At 42.1% G+C, this 16,989-nt stretch overlaps 7 protein-coding genes across 7 annotated transcripts; 6 read left to right on the forward strand and 1 right to left on the reverse strand.

The window, feature by feature from the left end:
* Positions 1-118: 118 nt before the first annotated feature.
* On the forward strand, positions 119-3,187 carry GCV2 (glycine decarboxylase subunit P; the record flags this gene model as incomplete). Its single annotated transcript, XM_003679185.1, has 1 exon — positions 119-3,187. The coding sequence occupies one exon, from the start codon at positions 119-121 to the stop codon at positions 3,185-3,187; it is 3,069 nt and encodes a 1,022-aa protein (XP_003679233.1).
* A 212-nt stretch (positions 3,188-3,399) lies between these two features.
* Positions 3,400-7,494, reverse strand: SGS1 (ATP-dependent DNA helicase SGS1; the record flags this gene model as incomplete). Its single annotated transcript, XM_003679186.1, has 1 exon — positions 3,400-7,494. The coding sequence occupies one exon, from the start codon at positions 7,492-7,494 to the stop codon at positions 3,400-3,402; it is 4,095 nt and encodes a 1,364-aa protein (XP_003679234.1).
* Positions 7,495-9,068: 1,574 nt separating this feature from the next.
* SPG5 (Spg5p) lies at positions 9,069-10,151 on the forward strand (the record flags this gene model as incomplete). The annotated part of the gene is made up of 1 exon (XM_003679187.1): positions 9,069-10,151. One exon carries the CDS (start codon positions 9,069-9,071, stop codon positions 10,149-10,151), a length of 1,083 nt encoding a protein of 360 aa, XP_003679235.1.
* A 289-nt stretch (positions 10,152-10,440) lies between these two features.
* Positions 10,441-13,176, forward strand: TDEL0A06930 (uncharacterized protein; the record flags this gene model as incomplete). Its single annotated transcript, XM_003679188.1, has 1 exon — positions 10,441-13,176. One exon carries the CDS (start codon positions 10,441-10,443, stop codon positions 13,174-13,176), a length of 2,736 nt encoding a protein of 911 aa, XP_003679236.1.
* A 514-nt stretch (positions 13,177-13,690) lies between these two features.
* MRPL24 (mitochondrial 54S ribosomal protein bL28m) lies at positions 13,691-14,467 on the forward strand (the record flags this gene model as incomplete). The annotated part of the gene is made up of 1 exon (XM_003679189.1): positions 13,691-14,467. The coding sequence occupies one exon, from the start codon at positions 13,691-13,693 to the stop codon at positions 14,465-14,467; it is 777 nt and encodes a 258-aa protein (XP_003679237.1).
* A 411-nt stretch (positions 14,468-14,878) lies between these two features.
* RPL36A (60S ribosomal protein eL36) lies at positions 14,879-15,321 on the forward strand (the record flags this gene model as incomplete). The annotated part of the gene is made up of 2 exons (XM_003679190.1): positions 14,879-14,894; positions 15,035-15,321. 2 exons carry the CDS (start codon positions 14,879-14,881, stop codon positions 15,319-15,321), a joined length of 303 nt encoding a protein of 100 aa, XP_003679238.1.
* A 274-nt stretch (positions 15,322-15,595) lies between these two features.
* TDEL0A06960 (uncharacterized protein) lies at positions 15,596-16,741 on the forward strand (the record flags this gene model as incomplete). Its single annotated transcript, XM_003679191.1, has 1 exon — positions 15,596-16,741. The coding sequence occupies one exon, from the start codon at positions 15,596-15,598 to the stop codon at positions 16,739-16,741; it is 1,146 nt and encodes a 381-aa protein (XP_003679239.1).
* Between the last annotated feature and the right edge of the window lie 248 nt (positions 16,742-16,989).

The following is a 16,989-nucleotide window of genomic DNA, read 5'->3' on the forward strand; positions in this document are numbered from 1 at the left end:
CGGGCTGCAAGAGCAGATCTTAATCGATAAATGCACAAGAAGAGGAGCTCAAAGTATATAAATGGAGGCCTCGAGCGGTTTAGGAGTCTGTCTGTAGTCTCTAGAGCAAGTGTGAGCTATGCTGAGATCGAAAGTTGCGCAAGTTGTGCGTTCGGGGGCCTTGAATAGGCCTTTTGGGCTGGTTAGGTTACAATTGAGAAGTGTAGCTGACGTTTCATTGGAAAGATATGGTAAAGTTTATGGAGCAAAGCCTGGGAGCTTGGATAGACCTTTGGATTCTTTTCCTAGGCGTCATTTAGGTCCTTCGCCCGAAAATGTCGAATATATGTTGAAATCAATGGATTATAAAGGGTTGAACTCGTTTGTGGAGGCTCTAGTGCCTTCAAATATCCTCAAGAAACGTTCGCTGGAGCTGGAAGCACCAGTTAAGGGGTTTGGTGAACAGGAAATGTTGGAACATATGGCCAAGATTGCTGAAAAGAATCATTATAAGGTTAGAAATTTCATTGGGAAAGGCTATTATGGTACTTTCTTGCCAGCTGTCATTCAGAGAAATTTGCTAGAATGTCCTGAATGGTATACATCCTATACTCCTTACCAGCCTGAAATTTCTCAAGGTCGTTTGGAATCGCTGTTGAATTTTCAGACTGTTGTCAGTGATCTGACGGGTTTGCCTGTGGCTAACGCTTCATTGCTTGACGAAGGTACAGCAGCTGGTGAAGCTATGTTACTGTCGTTCCATGCTTCTAGAAAGAAGAAAACCAAGTACGTGGTTGACAAGAGAGTTCATGAGCAGACTAAAGCTGTCTTGCGCACTAGAGCCGAGCCTTTCAAATTGGAGATTGTTGAGATTGATTGTACTGACGTCGAAGGTGCTGTGGATACTCTGAAGGATCCTAAAGTTGCAGGTTGCCTTGTCCAGTATCCTGCTACCGATGGTTCTATCTTGTCCGGTGACATACTATCGAAATTATCTGAAGCGGTTCACTCACACAAATCTCATATGAGTGTTGCATCCGATCTGATGGCTTTGACTTTGTTGAAACCACCTGCTCAGTTCGGTGCAGATATTGTTTTGGGTTCCACGCAAAGATTTGGTGTTCCTATGGGCTACGGTGGTCCACACGCGGCTTTCTTCTCGGTGATCGACTCTTTGAACAGAAAGATTCCTGGTAGAATTGTCGGTGTCTCCAAGGATCGTCTAGGAAAGACAGCTTTAAGATTGGCTTTGCAAACTAGAGAACAACATATCAAACGTGACAAGGCTACTTCTAACATTTGCACCGCCCAGGCGTTATTGGCTAACGTTGCAGCAAACTACGCGGTTTATCATGGTCCTGAGGGTTTGAAAGATATTGCAAAGAGAATTTACGGTATGACTACTATCCTGGCCAAGGCTATCGATAGCAGTTCTCACTCCTTAGTTAACGATTCGTGGTTTGACACTTTGACCATCAAGTTAGGCAACAAAATTACATCTAAAGAACTATTGGAGAAGGCTTTAAAGGAATATAACACGAATATGTTTGCCGTCGATCAATCCACAGTTTCTCTTTCCCTTGATGAAACTACCACAAAGCAGGACCTCGAGAATATGATCAAGTTGTTTACCAACAGTTCGAATCCTTCAGACTTCATGCCATCAGTCGAAGATTTCCCACAGTTCCCTCAGGAATTACTAAGAACAGACAGCTTCTTGACCAACGAAGTGTTCAACATACATCATAGCGAAACTGCCATGCTGAGATACCTACATCGTCTACAATCGCGTGATCTGTCGCTAGCAAACTCCATGATTCCACTAGGTTCTTGTACCATGAAGCTTAACAGTACTGTTGAGATGATGCCAATTACCTGGCCTCAATTTGCCAATGCACATCCTTTCCAACCTGCTGACCAGGTGCAAGGTTACAAAGAGTTGTTGGCATCTTTGGAGAAGGATCTATGCAGCATTACAGGTTTCGACGGTGTCTCTTTACAGCCAAACTCCGGTGCTCAAGGTGAGTACACCGGTTTGAGAGTAATTAGGTCATACTTGGACAAGAAAGGAGAATCCCACCGTAACGTTTGTTTAATTCCAGTCTCGGCACATGGTACAAACCCTGCTTCAGCAGCTATGTGCGGTATGAAAGTGGTACCAGTGAACTGTTTATCAGATGGTTCCTTAGACCTAAAGGACCTAGAAGCAAAGGTGCGTAAGCATGAGAAAGATTTAGCTGCAGTTATGATCACATATCCATCCACTTATGGTCTGTTTGAACCTGGTGTTCAAGAGGCCTTCGAGTTGGTTCATCAATATGGTGGTCAAGTCTACTTGGACGGTGCTAACATGAACGCACAAGTTGGGTTAACTTCGCCAGGTGATCTTGGCGCAGACGTTTGTCATTTGAACCTGCACAAGACTTTTGCTATTCCTCATGGTGGTGGTGGTCCAGCTGGTGCTCCTATCTGTGTCAAATCTCATCTGATCCCACATCTGCCAAAGCACGATGTCGTTGAGATGATCACGGGTACCGGCAGCGAGGATTCAATTCATCCTGTGGGATCTGCTCCATATGGTAATCCATTAGTCCTTATGATCTCTTATGCATACATCAAGATGATGGGTAGTGAAGGTCTACCTTTCTCCTCCGTTATTGCAAGTTTGAACGCAAACTACATGATGACAAGGTTGAAGGAACATTACAAGATTCTATTTATTACGAACGGTGGTTCCAACAAGCATTGTGCGCACGAATTTATCATCGATCTTCGTGATTACAAAAACAAGGGTGTTGAAGCCATTGACATTGCTAAGAGATTGCAAGACTATGGTTTTCACGCTCCAACTTTGGCATTCCCAGTTCCAGGAACTCTGATGGTTGAGCCAACAGAGTCCGAAAATTTGGAAGAATTAGACAGATTCGTCGACGCACTTGTAGCCATCAAGGGTGAGATCGATGCTCTTATTGCAGGTGAGCCAAAGGGCCAGCTTTTGAAGAACGCACCCCACTCTCTAGAAGATCTGATATCTTCGGAAGACTGGGCATCGAGAGGCTACACTCGTGAGCAGGCAGCTTATCCTCTGAAATTCCTGAAATACAACAAGTTCTGGCCACCGGTCGCAAGACTAGATGATACTTACGGTGACATGAACTTGATTTGCACCTGTCCCTCCGTGGAAGAAGTCGCTAAGGATGACGCCTAGATAACATGCATAATTCATAAATAGTTAAAGGTATAAAAATGTAATTTTAATTCCAGTTCGGATACAATTAACAATGCAGATAGATGACAGCTCGATTGTGATCGGTAATGTGACCAGGTGAGCCTGACCTAAGCTTACTGTTTAAACAGCGAATTAAAGCATTAGACATTTATATCATTATAAGACATTAACGCCTTTATGCAACCTCAGGATTATTTCCTTTTCCTCCTATTGCCCCTGTAGTTCCTGAATCCACGTCCGGAAGTTGCCTTTTTCCTACAACTAGAAGCGGTTATCGAAGAGACTGATCCTGATGTTGTCTGAGTCATACGAATTTGATTGATGATCTCCTGCGTGGCTCTTCTTTCGTCAGCATCGGCATCGAAATACCTTGATCTTACCGAAGCCCTGTCAGAGATCGCACTACTATCCTCACTTAAGACTATGCTATGGTTAGTGGAAGTACTTGTATCGCCGTTGGATGCAACAAGGAGTCCTATTTTGCGCTTCCTCAACTCCATGATCGTGCTTTTGAAATATTTGAACCTGTTCCGATTCTTGTCTGTAACGTCAAGAAGTCCATTGAATTCCTCTTCGGTCACCGGCAGGATCTTGGCAAGCTTCTTTAGAACCAAGTCTGATACGAAATTCGCAACTGGGGGATTCATTCTATTCCCGATGTTGAGAGACGTCTCTCTCAGTTTTTCGTACGCATAGGTGAGCTCTCCAAGCTCCTGTGTTGAGTGCGAATACATATTATTGTTCAGTGCGATTGGACCTGCGGACGTCTTGGTTTGATGCTCTTCATACGCGAATGATTTGATATGTTCTTTGGCAGCTGCCTTTGTGGGTAAGGGTTTAGCCGCACTCTTCGTAACCGCTTTAGAACTGACTGTTGTACCGGCAGACGTCGATCTTGAACCTGGTGCTGATTTTGTGAACTGCATCTTGATGTCTAAATTGCCGTTTAGCAGCTTTTTGGCGTTAGGACCAAGTTTGACGTAGTTGACTGCGAACCCACTGTTGTTCATTATAGAGTACTCTTGCAAAATTCTGGTAGTGACTAAGTGGAAAAAAATTCTCTCAATTTCTGACTTTTGCATTGTCTTCCCAGCACCATGAAGTTCCAATCCATCGTGACCTGCTTGAACAATCTTCGAGCTTCTTGAACCTTTGAAAACATCCTGACAGTAAATGAGAGTCACACGATAATCTTGTAAATATTCCACCAATCGGGCTATCTTTTTGGAATCCTCGGTAACATCCCTTTCTTCGGTCATGACATGAGAGCTGTTACGACAGTTGTCACAATTCTTGCCACATAATTTAGAGTCAAAGTCTTCGTTGAAGTAAGAAAGGACTAATTTCCTTCTACAATCTGTCTCGTTGTCACAGTATGACATGACTTGTTGAAGTTTGTTGAGATGCTTTTCTTTATTTTCCCTATCAAGGTTCTTGTCTTTCTGAATCATCGTTTGTATTGTTCTCACATCTCTGAATGAGAAGTAGGCCATACAGTAGGAGAATTTACCGTCTCTACCGGCTCTACCTGTTTCCTGATAATACCCTTCCAATGTACGTGGAACTGTGAAATGGTACACAAACCTAACATCAGGCTTGTCGATACCCATCCCAAATGCCACTGTAGCACAAATTACCTGAATTTCATCTGCTTGCCATGCTTTTTGGATTGTAAGTCTGTCATCTGGCTCCATTCCCGCATGGTAGAATGCACATTTTATACCGCTACGCTGCATCTGGGCTGCGGTTTGCTCGCATGAATTCTTGGAGTGGCAGTATATGATTCCAGTTTGGTTTCTGAAACGAATTTTGATTGTATCACATATTTCGAAAATGGAGTTTTTGGTCTTCTTCAAAATCTCATAAAACAAGTTAGTTCTGTTGAAACTTTGTTTCAAGAAGACCGGCTCTTTGAGTTCTAAATTATGAATGATATCCATTCTAACCTGCTCGCTAGCCGTCGCTGTTAAAGCAATCATGGGAACATCGGGGTACTCTCTTTTAAAGTATTTCAATTCCTTATAATCAGGTCTAAAATCGTGACCCCAATTCGAGACACAATGGGCTTCATCCACTACTATCCGCGCGAGCTTTCCATCATTGTATAACTTGTTTATCCCTCTCTTACACTGTTCGGAGGCACTAATCATTTCGGGAGATATGTAGATCAGATCTAACAGCCCGTGAATGAACAGATTGAAAGTTTGTCGTCTTTGTTCGGCTGTTCCTTTAGAACTGAACATACTAGCTTTGATATTATTACTCAACAAGTGTTCAACTTGATCTTGCATTAGTGAGATTAGCGGTGAAATCACTATGGTTGTGCCTTTAGTTTTGCCAGATTTAACCACAGCTGGTAATTGGTAGCAAAGGGACTTACCACCACCAGTCGGCATCAATACGAAGACATCTTTACCAGAAAGTGTCGCATTGATGGCTTCTAGCTGATGTGGCCTGAAGCCAGGAAGCTTGAAAATTTCGCGTAGCCTATACTCTACTTCTGCTGACCATGGATGTCTGGATTCGGTTGGTAGCGTTTCAGACCGTTTCCCAATAATATCAGCCAACGAGAAATCGTCCTCGAGATCGTCATCTTCGCCATTACTCTTACTTAGCGTCGAGCACTCCTTTTTAATCGTGGGCGCGAATGAAAGTGAGTCTTCTTCAAGCTTTCTCTCATTTATAATCTTTAAATCATCATCTAGGTCCTTGATATTGGCGTCAGAAGCCCTATTCTCTCTTTCCTCATCAAAACGCTCAAGATCGTTGTCGGATAAATCCTCTTCCTCCTCGCTAGCAATAAGTTCCAGATCAGAGTTTGACATCGTAAGATTATTGGATAACGGATACGGTACACTGTCATCCACAATACGATCTTTATCGAAATCATCCTCAAGTAGATCAATATGCTCAACCTCTGCTTCAAACGGGTTGGATTTGACTGGCGATGAAAGTATCACTTCAATCGAATCTTGATTGGGGAGAGCAAAGTTCATACTCATATCTGCATCAGATTCCTCTACGTTGTCAGAGTATGCAGTATCACCTGTCTTATCAATTCCATCCTCGACCACAAACTCTAAATCACTTTGATGAATAAGTTCATCCTTTTCCTCGTCCCTTGTTGACATGTAATCAGAAAGGTTATCTTCTTCAGCCTCCACCGTGACATCACTGCGATCCATACTGTTCTTATCCTCATTCGCGCCCATAACGTAGTCAAAGGGATCATCCTTTTCGGGTATCTTATAGTTAATAGAGTTTCTTACTCTTAAATTCCTCGACAAGTTTTGTTGGTGTATATTTTCATCTTGATTATTAATCTGATCTTCAATTGCTTGTTGACTTTGAGGTGTCATTGTGGGAGCTCTTTGCAGTGATTTTTGAGAAATTATCGTAGGCTCATCATCTTCTATTGAACGATCGTCATCATCCAACACCTGTATGAGGTCCTCATTTATGAGAGCAGAACCGTGGCTAGGTCGTAAACTTTGATCTGGTCGATCTACATCTGCCGGGCTCGGCAGCATATCCATCAAGCTGTGATTAAACGTACTGCCAGCAGCTGTCGTCTTATTATTGTGCATCGGTATACCCTCCATCGAGCTATTGACATCACTACTGTTAAAGATATCAAATCTTTTTTCCTGATTTTCCTTAGTGGTCATAGCCATATCTTTCTCCAGCGAACCTATCTGTGATTCCAATTTGACCAGATGCGGATTAACTTCTTTGGAGAGCTGGAACTTTTTACTATCTTCCGATAGAGAAGTAGACTCGATTATTTGACATTTTTGGGTCAGTAATTGAGCTTTGAGCTTTAGTAGATCTATTAAAGATCTCTGTAAATCAACCAAAGAAAAGCTCTGTTTAACCTGCGCAGGACGATCAATGGGATGGTTTAGAGATTTTGATACCAAAGGTGGCTCAGGTCGAAGTATTTTACTTCGCGGTAATTTCTGATGTATCGTTGTTCTATCGTTGGCGAGGTTTTCCTTGTCCTGCCAACTTGATGAAACCTTAGAATTATCACTTGACCTATTCCAACTGAAAGCTTCTTCAAAAAAAGGTGTGGCACCACTCACAGGTACAGAGTCATCTCCTTTGTCTGTTAAATTGTTGTTATCTTCATGCCCAATGGGCGGAATCGTTCGCGTCCTCTTATTAAGTACATGTTTGTTTATCACTTGAAGCACAAGGTCTTTATCATCTTGAAAGGATGTAGTTTCTCGCAGCCATTTGTGCTCTCGTCTGAGATTGTTGGAGGGTTTTGCTACCATATTCATCGCGACCTCTCACTGTCAAAACTATCGCCTACGGCGCATAAAGTGAAGCAGCTTAGCACTATAATACCCTGGCTATATCCTTGGTCAACTAGAAACTCTCAGAAGAAGTTCCTATATCTAGTTGTACCGAGAAGTTGTTGTGTGTTTTGATCTAGTGATGAGATTTCATCCCGCCGAGTGGCATCACGTGAATTACTTCAATTTACATGAATACGGTTCTCGGAGTCTCTAGACCTTTCAAGATGGTCATCGCTGTATTCTCCTGTATTCTGCTACCTTCAGAGTATCTATGTGAGTCGTTTCGTGCTGGGAATGGCCAAGCGTCTGTAATTTTAACGATTCCAATACGCGTTATACTGAGATTGAACTCAGTTCAAGATTTTAGAACCTAGAAAGAGGGACCTAGAGAAGAGTTAGTTGCTTCTTGTGTGCGGATCGAAAATCGAGGGTCATAGCCTCTAGCTGTGCTGAAAGGAATTTGACGTGTGGTCCTTTGATCGCTAGGAATCAGTGTTTAGTGGAGATGACATGGAAAACCCAGCAACAAATCAATACAGCTGGCCGTTTACAATACGTTGAATTAATCTCAAGCGTGTAGCGAAGTGATTAGATTCACTAGATGGCCTTTACTCGGTCTTTACCTAAGGAATCAGTACAGAGGCGATCCAGCCTTTAGCTATCACCAATCAGGAATTGGCGTTTCCACCTTTGAAACACAGGTTGGAGGCGAAGATTATAGTCTAAATTTTTAGACGAAGCCTCAGTGATCCTGAGTAACAAGTATAGCAATGTCAGGAGATCCAACGATATGTTGAAAGGTAAGTCTGCATTTACTATCTGGAATAGTGCAATATGCTGATGATATTTGAGCTTCCCGATCTAACATTGAGAATCAGTCTAATGTCAATAAGGAGCTGTGACTACTCTTTTAAACGATGGCGTTTAGTTGCAGGCAAATGACAATAATTATTGTCCAGCTTCATCATATTGTTACGCAACGACCTCACAGGTTACATCCACACTGCTTGAATATTCTGTGAAAAAGACAGATGGACGCTATCATAATCAAGGCATAAGCACTTTGCATCCACGAATGCTAACTTGAGCATAATCTAGCTCAGATCTCAAAGCTTCGTCGCGGGATAATAAGAAGGCTTGCAGTACTGTTACAATCAAGAATTTCAGAGTCTCTGACCCATTTTTGGACCATCGTTTAGTTTTAGCTCAGTAAAGAACTACTGGGAGTCTTACATTATTCCAGCCGGAGATTCAGTCGTTCGGCTAACTGAACGAGTTTGATGAAAAAGCAGCTAACATATCCGAGTGCACTTCTTCGACTTACACCAACCAAGAACTACAACACCTCGCATTAATTTCCAGCAAGAATGAGACCATCAAACGCCCTCAGTAGCTCTTCAGAGGCTGTAAAGATCATTGCTGAGCTTGTCCAAGTAAAGACTGTAATGGCCGGGTAAAATGCGTCATTGATAAGCCTCACAGTTAAAGGGCACCTTGATCTAAGCAACTTCACTCTTTCACAAGAACAAGAACTAGCACCTTTAATCAGTGAAATCATGTCTTCTAAGGATTGGAGGCAGTGGTTGAAACTGACCAAAAAACAGTTACGACAGCTGGGTCGTACGATCGATCAAGAGCTGGGAAATGTGCTGGAACGTCATATGCCCGCACATGCTGGTAGGATGATGAAAGTTCCTGTACCAGTTAGGAACACTCCTGCTAGGTTCCCTGTGAGAAATATTACTTCCCGAAACTTTCATCAAATTGCTAGATCTAGTGAGGGTTTGGGCCGTCAGCAACTGACTCGCAACATTTCACAGGGTAAAAATTCTGTGAGAAGTGGAGTTACTTTGTTTTCATCTGGATCGAGAGTTCCTAATGGAACTCCTCGTGGTTTGTTTACGAACTGGAATATGACTAGTTCAAGATTCTCCTCAGGAAGAATGTATTCTACCGCTAGTATTAAGTTCACTCACGAAGCTGTTAACAATATGTCAATCTCATTGCGTTGTTTCTTCAACTCACTCAGCGGATTCAAACCAACCGATCAGAGCACTCAAGTGCGCATGAAAAGTTTCATGGAGCCTTCTTCTAAGCTTTCTGGGAAAGACATTTCCTTGATTCGTGAGATGGAAGTGTTCGACATGATCGCTAATCACAAAACCGAATGTCTTTATGCCGGATCCGAATCCGAAACTTTCGGTGCATTTGTTGAATTTCAAATGCCAAAGCTTGATCTCGAAAACGTTGTCCCTGCTATGGTTTTTGTTAACGATTCGATAGTGGATGATCTACAAGACGAAATTGCAAGATACACCAAGTCTTTGAAAGAACTTCAAGAGGCCGTCCGACGAATCTATGAAAATTATGGGTCATTGCCATTGACGTTCGAAGGGGGCCGACTGCGCATCCATTTCCCCAACCTTACAATGATCGAAGCAGAGAAACTTATTGTGGATCTGGGGATAACCTTGGGTTGTGTTTATCCAGATCATGAACGGCGGGGTGCGGGACCCAACAAAGATGATAATATTCTATCCAATGTCAATTCTTTTAATGATTTATCAAGCATCGATTTGCATTGCTCTTCTGTCCTATCGGAATCGTGCTCCTCTTGGGATCATTACCAGCTCGTTTGACTAGAATATGATGTCTCAAGTGAGGCTAGCTGGCTAGTTTAGTGTATAGTTTATACTTATGAAGGATTCATGGTTTTTACAGAGCTTTCCAGGCTCAATCAGAAGCACATAGGCGTGTTTCATTGAACACTTTGTGTTGTTCGCTTGGCTGCTCACTAATTCTAGCCGAGTTTATTAAGAGCGCATCGACAATTAAGGTTAATCGAAGTTCTCAAAACTGATAACAGACAAACTGGACCACTTGTGTGTCTGAAGAATGGCGAAGAAGAAGAGTAAAAAGGGTGGAAAGATGCCTATAAATGGTAAAGAGGAGAAAGTTCAGAGTGTTGTGACTGATGAGGCCAATATTCCTGAGGCCAATGATCCCGAAGTCGAGAATGTTGTGGTCTTAGAGAGTAAGGCTAGCACTGCAAAACCGAATGCAAATGAAGAGGTGCCAGTGACTCCAATTGATCAGATTAAGATGGAAATTGGGGAGGAGGAAGCTGAAATCTCAGGCAACGCTCATCAAGAAGCTAAACCTACAGTAGCGGCGGTTGATGAAGGTTTGGAAACCAAATCTCAACCAGAGGTATTAGTCTCAGGTGAAGATGAAGGATTGCAAGGTACTACTCAACCTGAGGTTCCACCGCTTGAGAAAGAAAAGAAGTTGAACAACGATTTTCAACCTGAGGTTTCAGCACCGGCAAAAGATGAAGGTTTAAAGAACCTAGCGAAAATTGACCCGAAACCTATTGCCGAGTCTGCAATGCCCGATGTTAATAACCTGAAAGAAGAGGAAATCGAAACCTTAGATGAAGGATTAGGAGTGAATGCGCAGTTGGAAAAAAAGCCAATTCCTGAGCCAGAAGAGGTAGAAATAATTAACGCAACTCCAAAGAGGCCAATTCCTGCGATTCCAGTCCCCACGACACCTGTCCCCACGACACCGGTCACTACAACACCTGTTACTACGACACCTGTTCCTGCAACACCTGTTCCTGCAACCTCAGAGATAGCGGCTGCTCATGCAGTTCTGGAGAAGGAAGAGCTCAAGGTGAAGGATGCTATAGAGAATTATAGCCTACCACCATTGCCTTCGAGGGATCGCATAGCTTCTCAAGAGGTTGCAAAAACACCATCAGTGCTAACACCAGGCAGTCCTGCGGCTATTCAATCACCCATATCACCCCCGCTACCTAAAAGAGAGTTCAAGAAATACCCTGTCCCACCTCCACTTCACGAAGAGATGCAATCAGAAGAGTTTAGGCAAAATATGGCAGTTGCTAATGGGCCACCACAACCGCCTCCAAGAATTAACAAGGCTAAGAGAGTAGAATCTGCTGCCGATATGAGTTTGATTGTAAACCGGTTTCGTCAGACGAGTCATCACTATCAGCGGCAAGACGAACAGTCAAGGGAGGACTTGGAACGTGGTAAAAACATTCTAAAATCATCATACTCAACGTTTTTAGAGAGTCTGCCAGCAACAGCGAGTCCAAAGCGACTACTTCGCGATGAAACAGACCTGGCTGGTGTTACAGAAGAGTTGGGCGATTTGCACGATGACGAAAGAGCATTGATTAAAGTTGACTGGGCATACTGGACTCAAGTCGTTAATGATTTCCCATCTGTTGCGAGCGATCCTGAGAAGCTCGAGAGAGCAATTACAGGCGGTATACCTCCACAAATTCGTGGAATTATTTGGCAATTAATCGCTAATTCCAAGTCCAAGGAATTCGAGGACATATATTTGACTTTATTGGATACCGAGTCACCACATGAGGCAAGTATTCGGAGAGATCTGAAACGTACAAAGTTCATTCCTGATGATAAAGTGGAGAGCCTTTACAAGGTTATGAATGTTTACTCAGTATATGATCCAGATGTTGGATATACACAAGGAATGGCCTTCATTGCGACCCCTCTCATAATGAACTGTGAGACTGAAGCTGACTCGTTTGGTTTGCTGATCAGGCTCATGAAAAGTTATGGGTTGCGAGAGCTCTTTTTGCCCGACATGCCTGGATTGATGCTCTTGTTGTATCAGTTCGATAGGCTTTTTGAAGAAAATTCACCACAACTTTACAATCATTTGACGAGGCAGGGAGTGCGTTCTTCCATGTATGCGACTCAATGGTTTTTGACCTTTTTCGCATATAGGTTTCCTCTGGTTTTTGTATTGAGAATTTATGACATTGTGTTTGTTGAAGGTATTGAATCTGTCCTTAGAATTGCAGTCAATTTGATGCTCAAAAATTCAAAACAACTCCTTCAACTAAAATTTGATAAACTACTTGACTTCCTGAAGAACGAACTATTTGCATACTACCTGAAGGATTCAGTTAAAAGAAGAATTTCTAAAGTAAATTCCCAAGACGATGGCAGCGATGCAGGTTCGGTGCTTAAGAAAGACATAAGCTCAAATAAACATACTGAAGGCGAGCTGCCCGAGATTACGGACGAAGATTATGATATAGACGCATTTGTTCAAGATGCAATGCACGATGTGCACGTCACGCCACTCTCTTTGAAACGCTATTCAGCCGAATATGAAGAGATTCATGAGCTCGAACAACAAAAGGAGGCTCAGTATGAATCTATCAGGATCAAAAATAATCAGTTGCAGCTGGAAGTTAGAAAGCTTGAGCGTGATTACACACTTCTCAATAGAGAACATGTTGAGATAGCCAACGAACTGATCAAAAACAGATTAAAGATAGAAACGCTGATAGATGAAAATAAGGATCAAAAATCCACCATACTTACTCTGAAGAAAGAGTTGGAAGAAGAAAGACGGAAACAAGAGTTGCCAAATCCAGATGCTGCAATTCCAAGCGACTTGAAAGAAGACCTTGATAGAACGATACGGAGGAACGCTGAAGTTATGGATGCCAATATAAAGTTGCAAGACAAGATTAATGACCAGGAAAGAATTATTGAACTGCTTAAGGCAGGCAATAAAGCAGGTGCTCAGAGCTTTAGGGCTTCTAAACCTCCAATAGCTAACGCATTCACTAAGCTGTTCAAAAACGACAACAACTAGTGTTCTCATATGGTAAATAGAATTATACAGACCGTTTTCACAGATTCATTGGGAGCGCATTTAACGTTTAGTTGATATTAGGGAAATTCAGCCGAGATTTGAAATTAATTGTAATAAATTCAAGCTTTCAATTATTTAGTCAATGAACGGTTTCAAGCAATGATTGTAGTAATGTAAAAGCACTCCTTCGACATACGGAGAACACATACGTAAACGAATGTAGTAGGTCTCAGTCAGAATGTCACAGCTGTAAATCGCTTGAAAATTCAATAATCCAAACAACCTACCTCTCTTACTTGACAACTCGCATCAGAATAGAAGTAAATTCTAAGAAACAGATGGCTACACTTTCATGAGGATTCAATCAAAGCCAACGATAAACCATCGACGTCTACTTTATCTGATCCAATACTGACGCTTCTCACGTGACGTTCACTATTTGAATAAAAAAGTCTTAAACTTCTGACGCCTCGACCAGGTGAAATCACAATAGATAAACAATTGACCGAGGCAAATGGTGTCTTCATTCACTAGCAAGAGCTTTCAAAGAGCCTTCTCATCTGCAGCTACCACACTGAGACAATGGAGATTAGTTGAAACGAGAAAAGTGGCTAAACAACCGGAATACCACATAGGTGATGCCAAACCATTGTATATCCCAAAGAGAAGGAAAGAGGCACCCGATTACAAATATGGAGAGTCCAATATCTTCAAGCAAAGTAACAAAGGTTTATACGGAGCCTCATTCGTTCAATACGGGAACAACATCTCCGAGAGTAAAACAAAGACAAGAAGAAGATGGCTACCCAACGTGATTAAAAAGGGTCTATGGAGTGAAACTTTGGAAAAGAAGATCAGTATCAAGATGACTGCAAAAGTGTTGAGAACCATAAGTAAAGAAGGTGGTATCGATAATTACTTGATCAAGGATAAATCTGCAAGAATCAAAGAATTGGGACCCACTGGATGGAAACTTCGCTATCAAGTAATGAAAAAAATGGAGTGCAGAAACCATCCACCACACAAAGACGCACCTCTAGTTGAAACCCCCAACGGTGATAAAGTAAAAGTTTACTACGAGGAAATTATTGGCGGAAGTCCACTAAAGATAACCGTTGGTAGAAGAAGATTGATGCAATTATTATTCCCACTTGAAAAACTCGAATTGAAAGCCGATAAGAAAGAATTGAACTATAAGAAATTCGTAGACGACCACAGAAATGCATCCATAAGTGAAATTGTCAGTAAACTACAACAATACGGACTCGATATTTCAACTATAACCGTATAGATCAACAATTCGATTCCTATAACAATTCCTGTATATAAGAAAAGCCAACTATTTTGTGTGACTGTTCATCAGTACACCCTCGCGTAACATAAAGTCGTACATCTTTTTTGAAAAATATTGTAATTTTTCACTTGTAGGCTGCATCCTTCGGGCAGACCAGGCCGCGATCAAGCCGAGCTAGGCAGAGAGTTCACTAGACTAGGCTGGGCAAGTTAGGCAGAGCTCACAGAGAATTCCTTCTGGGCTTACGCCAGCCCCTTCTAGCGGGCGAAGCCCTCTGGCTGTGGTATCCTCTTGGTCCTAGTGACCTCCGTTCACCAACTTTCAGTCAATTGGTATACCAATATTGATTTGAGAAACAGCGTTTACAGTGGTTTGATTAGGAGGTCTAAGCACAACAAGAATAACAAGATGGCTGTCAAGACTGGTATGTTTAAGCATGAGAATGAATATGAGTAATCACCGGGATATGAGATATACATGAAGATGAAATGTGGTAGTTTGAAAAATTGAAAGATTGGTGATGAGATTGAAAATTATTGAACATTTTTACTAACGTTCCTCTAGGTATTGCTGTTGGTTTGAACAAAGGTAAGAAGGTCAACTCCATGACCCCAGCCCCAAAGATCTCTTACAAGAAGGGTGCTGTATCCAACAGAACCAAGTTTGTTCGTTCTTTGGTCAGAGAATTCGCTGGTTTGTCCCCATACGAGAGAAGATTGATCGATTTGATCAGAAACTCTGGTGAAAAGAGAGCTAGAAAGGTCGCCAAGAAGAGACTAGGTTCTTTCATCAGAGCCAAGGCTAAGGTTGAAGAGATGAACAACATCATCGCTGCTTCCCGTCGTCACTAAGCTTTACAATAAGTATTGTATGTATATCTTAGTCATAATTCAATCGCACTCACAAGCGTATCATTCGAGTATAATGGGAGGCGTTTCAGTTCCCATTCCTCTTGTAAGGAGCCCATACTCAACTTTCAGAAGTACCCATATGAGGAAGAGTCTTGGGTTGTCCAATTTGCCCCCCAGGTTTCTCGATTGAGAAGCCTATATTGTAGTCAGGTGGTGTGGTCTTGTTTAACTATGTCGGTTTTTTCATTGTCAGTGGTTACGCCGCTTAACAAAAATGAAAGAAATAATGCTCAAGGTTAAGAGTTCGAGCATAAGGGCTCTATGGAAGATGGAAAAGTCTGGTAGTACCGATCGCGAGGATGTAAATACTGCCATTCCAAAAAATCAGTTCAGATCTAAATTTACATGGGGCTGTTATGAAGCTTCTAAATCCTATTTATCCATTGCATTGCTCCTCCTGGTCGGAGTGTTATTGCTCGCCGTGTACTGGATCGACTCTTCAGTCCACTTCAGATGGTTTGTTACTGTCATGATAGTCCTCATTTTATGTGGCCCCCTGACGCTCGTATTTGGGATGATCAAAAGAGACAAATCAGTTGAGAGTTTGGTATCGAAGAATGCGATATTAATGGCAGAAGTTGTTAGTGAGATCCTGAGCTCAAACCATTCAAGTTCAGCATTGGAATGGGACAATGTCGCAGCTAGACTCAACAGAGATTTTCTGGTTACTGGCGAATGGAGGACACCATACTGCTTCTTCGATGGAGTGCTCTGCGAAAGCTTATTTCGGCGTTATGTTTTGAAGCCAGAATTCAAGGATAAGATCGAGGATAATATCGAAGATGAAAAGAGCGTTCTGCGTGATACTGTAAACAGGTACCAGCAAAGAATTATTGATCAATTCGAGCAGGCCAAAAAACAACCACTTTCGTTAGCCGATGCGACTCTACCACGAGATTTCTACTGGAACAGACCTATATGGAGGCTTGTCATGACATTTACGAAAAACAAGTATTTGGGTACGTTACTAGTCTTGTGGATACTACTTCTTCTGAGTAGTGGAAAAAAGATGCGTCTAGTGAATTTGTTGTGTAACGTTATTCCGTGGCTGTTTGACGAACCTCCAAACCTTTCGAAACCCTCAGAAAGCACGACTAATAATCGAATCAGATTTCTTGCAACTATAGTGAATGTTGCGCCTGGGGAAGACGTCGATCGCTGGGACGAGATTGCGAGGCTTATGAATGCTTACTTCAAGCGGACTCGTAGTCATGGATCATTTTTCGATGGTAAAGATTGCATGAGGTATTTCAATACATTCCTCAAGCCGCTTATGAACAAGATCACACAAGATGATATTGCGACTTACGAGCTGGTTCCACTTGTTTCTGATTGCCTCCTCCCAAACTCCTCAACGTAAGATGGTCATCAACTAAGCAATATTTTGAAGGATCACGCAATCCTATCTATTAAAACAACGTGTAGATCTATTGTAAATGAGCGGACTTCAGCCAAGAAATAGGCTCGCAGTTGAACTAAATTGAGTAGCTGGGCTCAACTTACTTCAGTGAGTCTTCTTTTTTGTTGCTAGTAGTGACGACGCCTTTCCGGTGAAAAATAGAAGCCTTTTAAGATATATATATATATATATATATATACTAGTAATTA

Source organism: Torulaspora delbrueckii, chromosome 1, assembly GCF_000243375.1.
Source record: "Torulaspora delbrueckii CBS 1146 chromosome 1, complete genome".
Classification (NCBI taxonomy): Eukaryota; Fungi; Ascomycota; class Saccharomycetes; order Saccharomycetales; family Saccharomycetaceae; genus Torulaspora; species Torulaspora delbrueckii.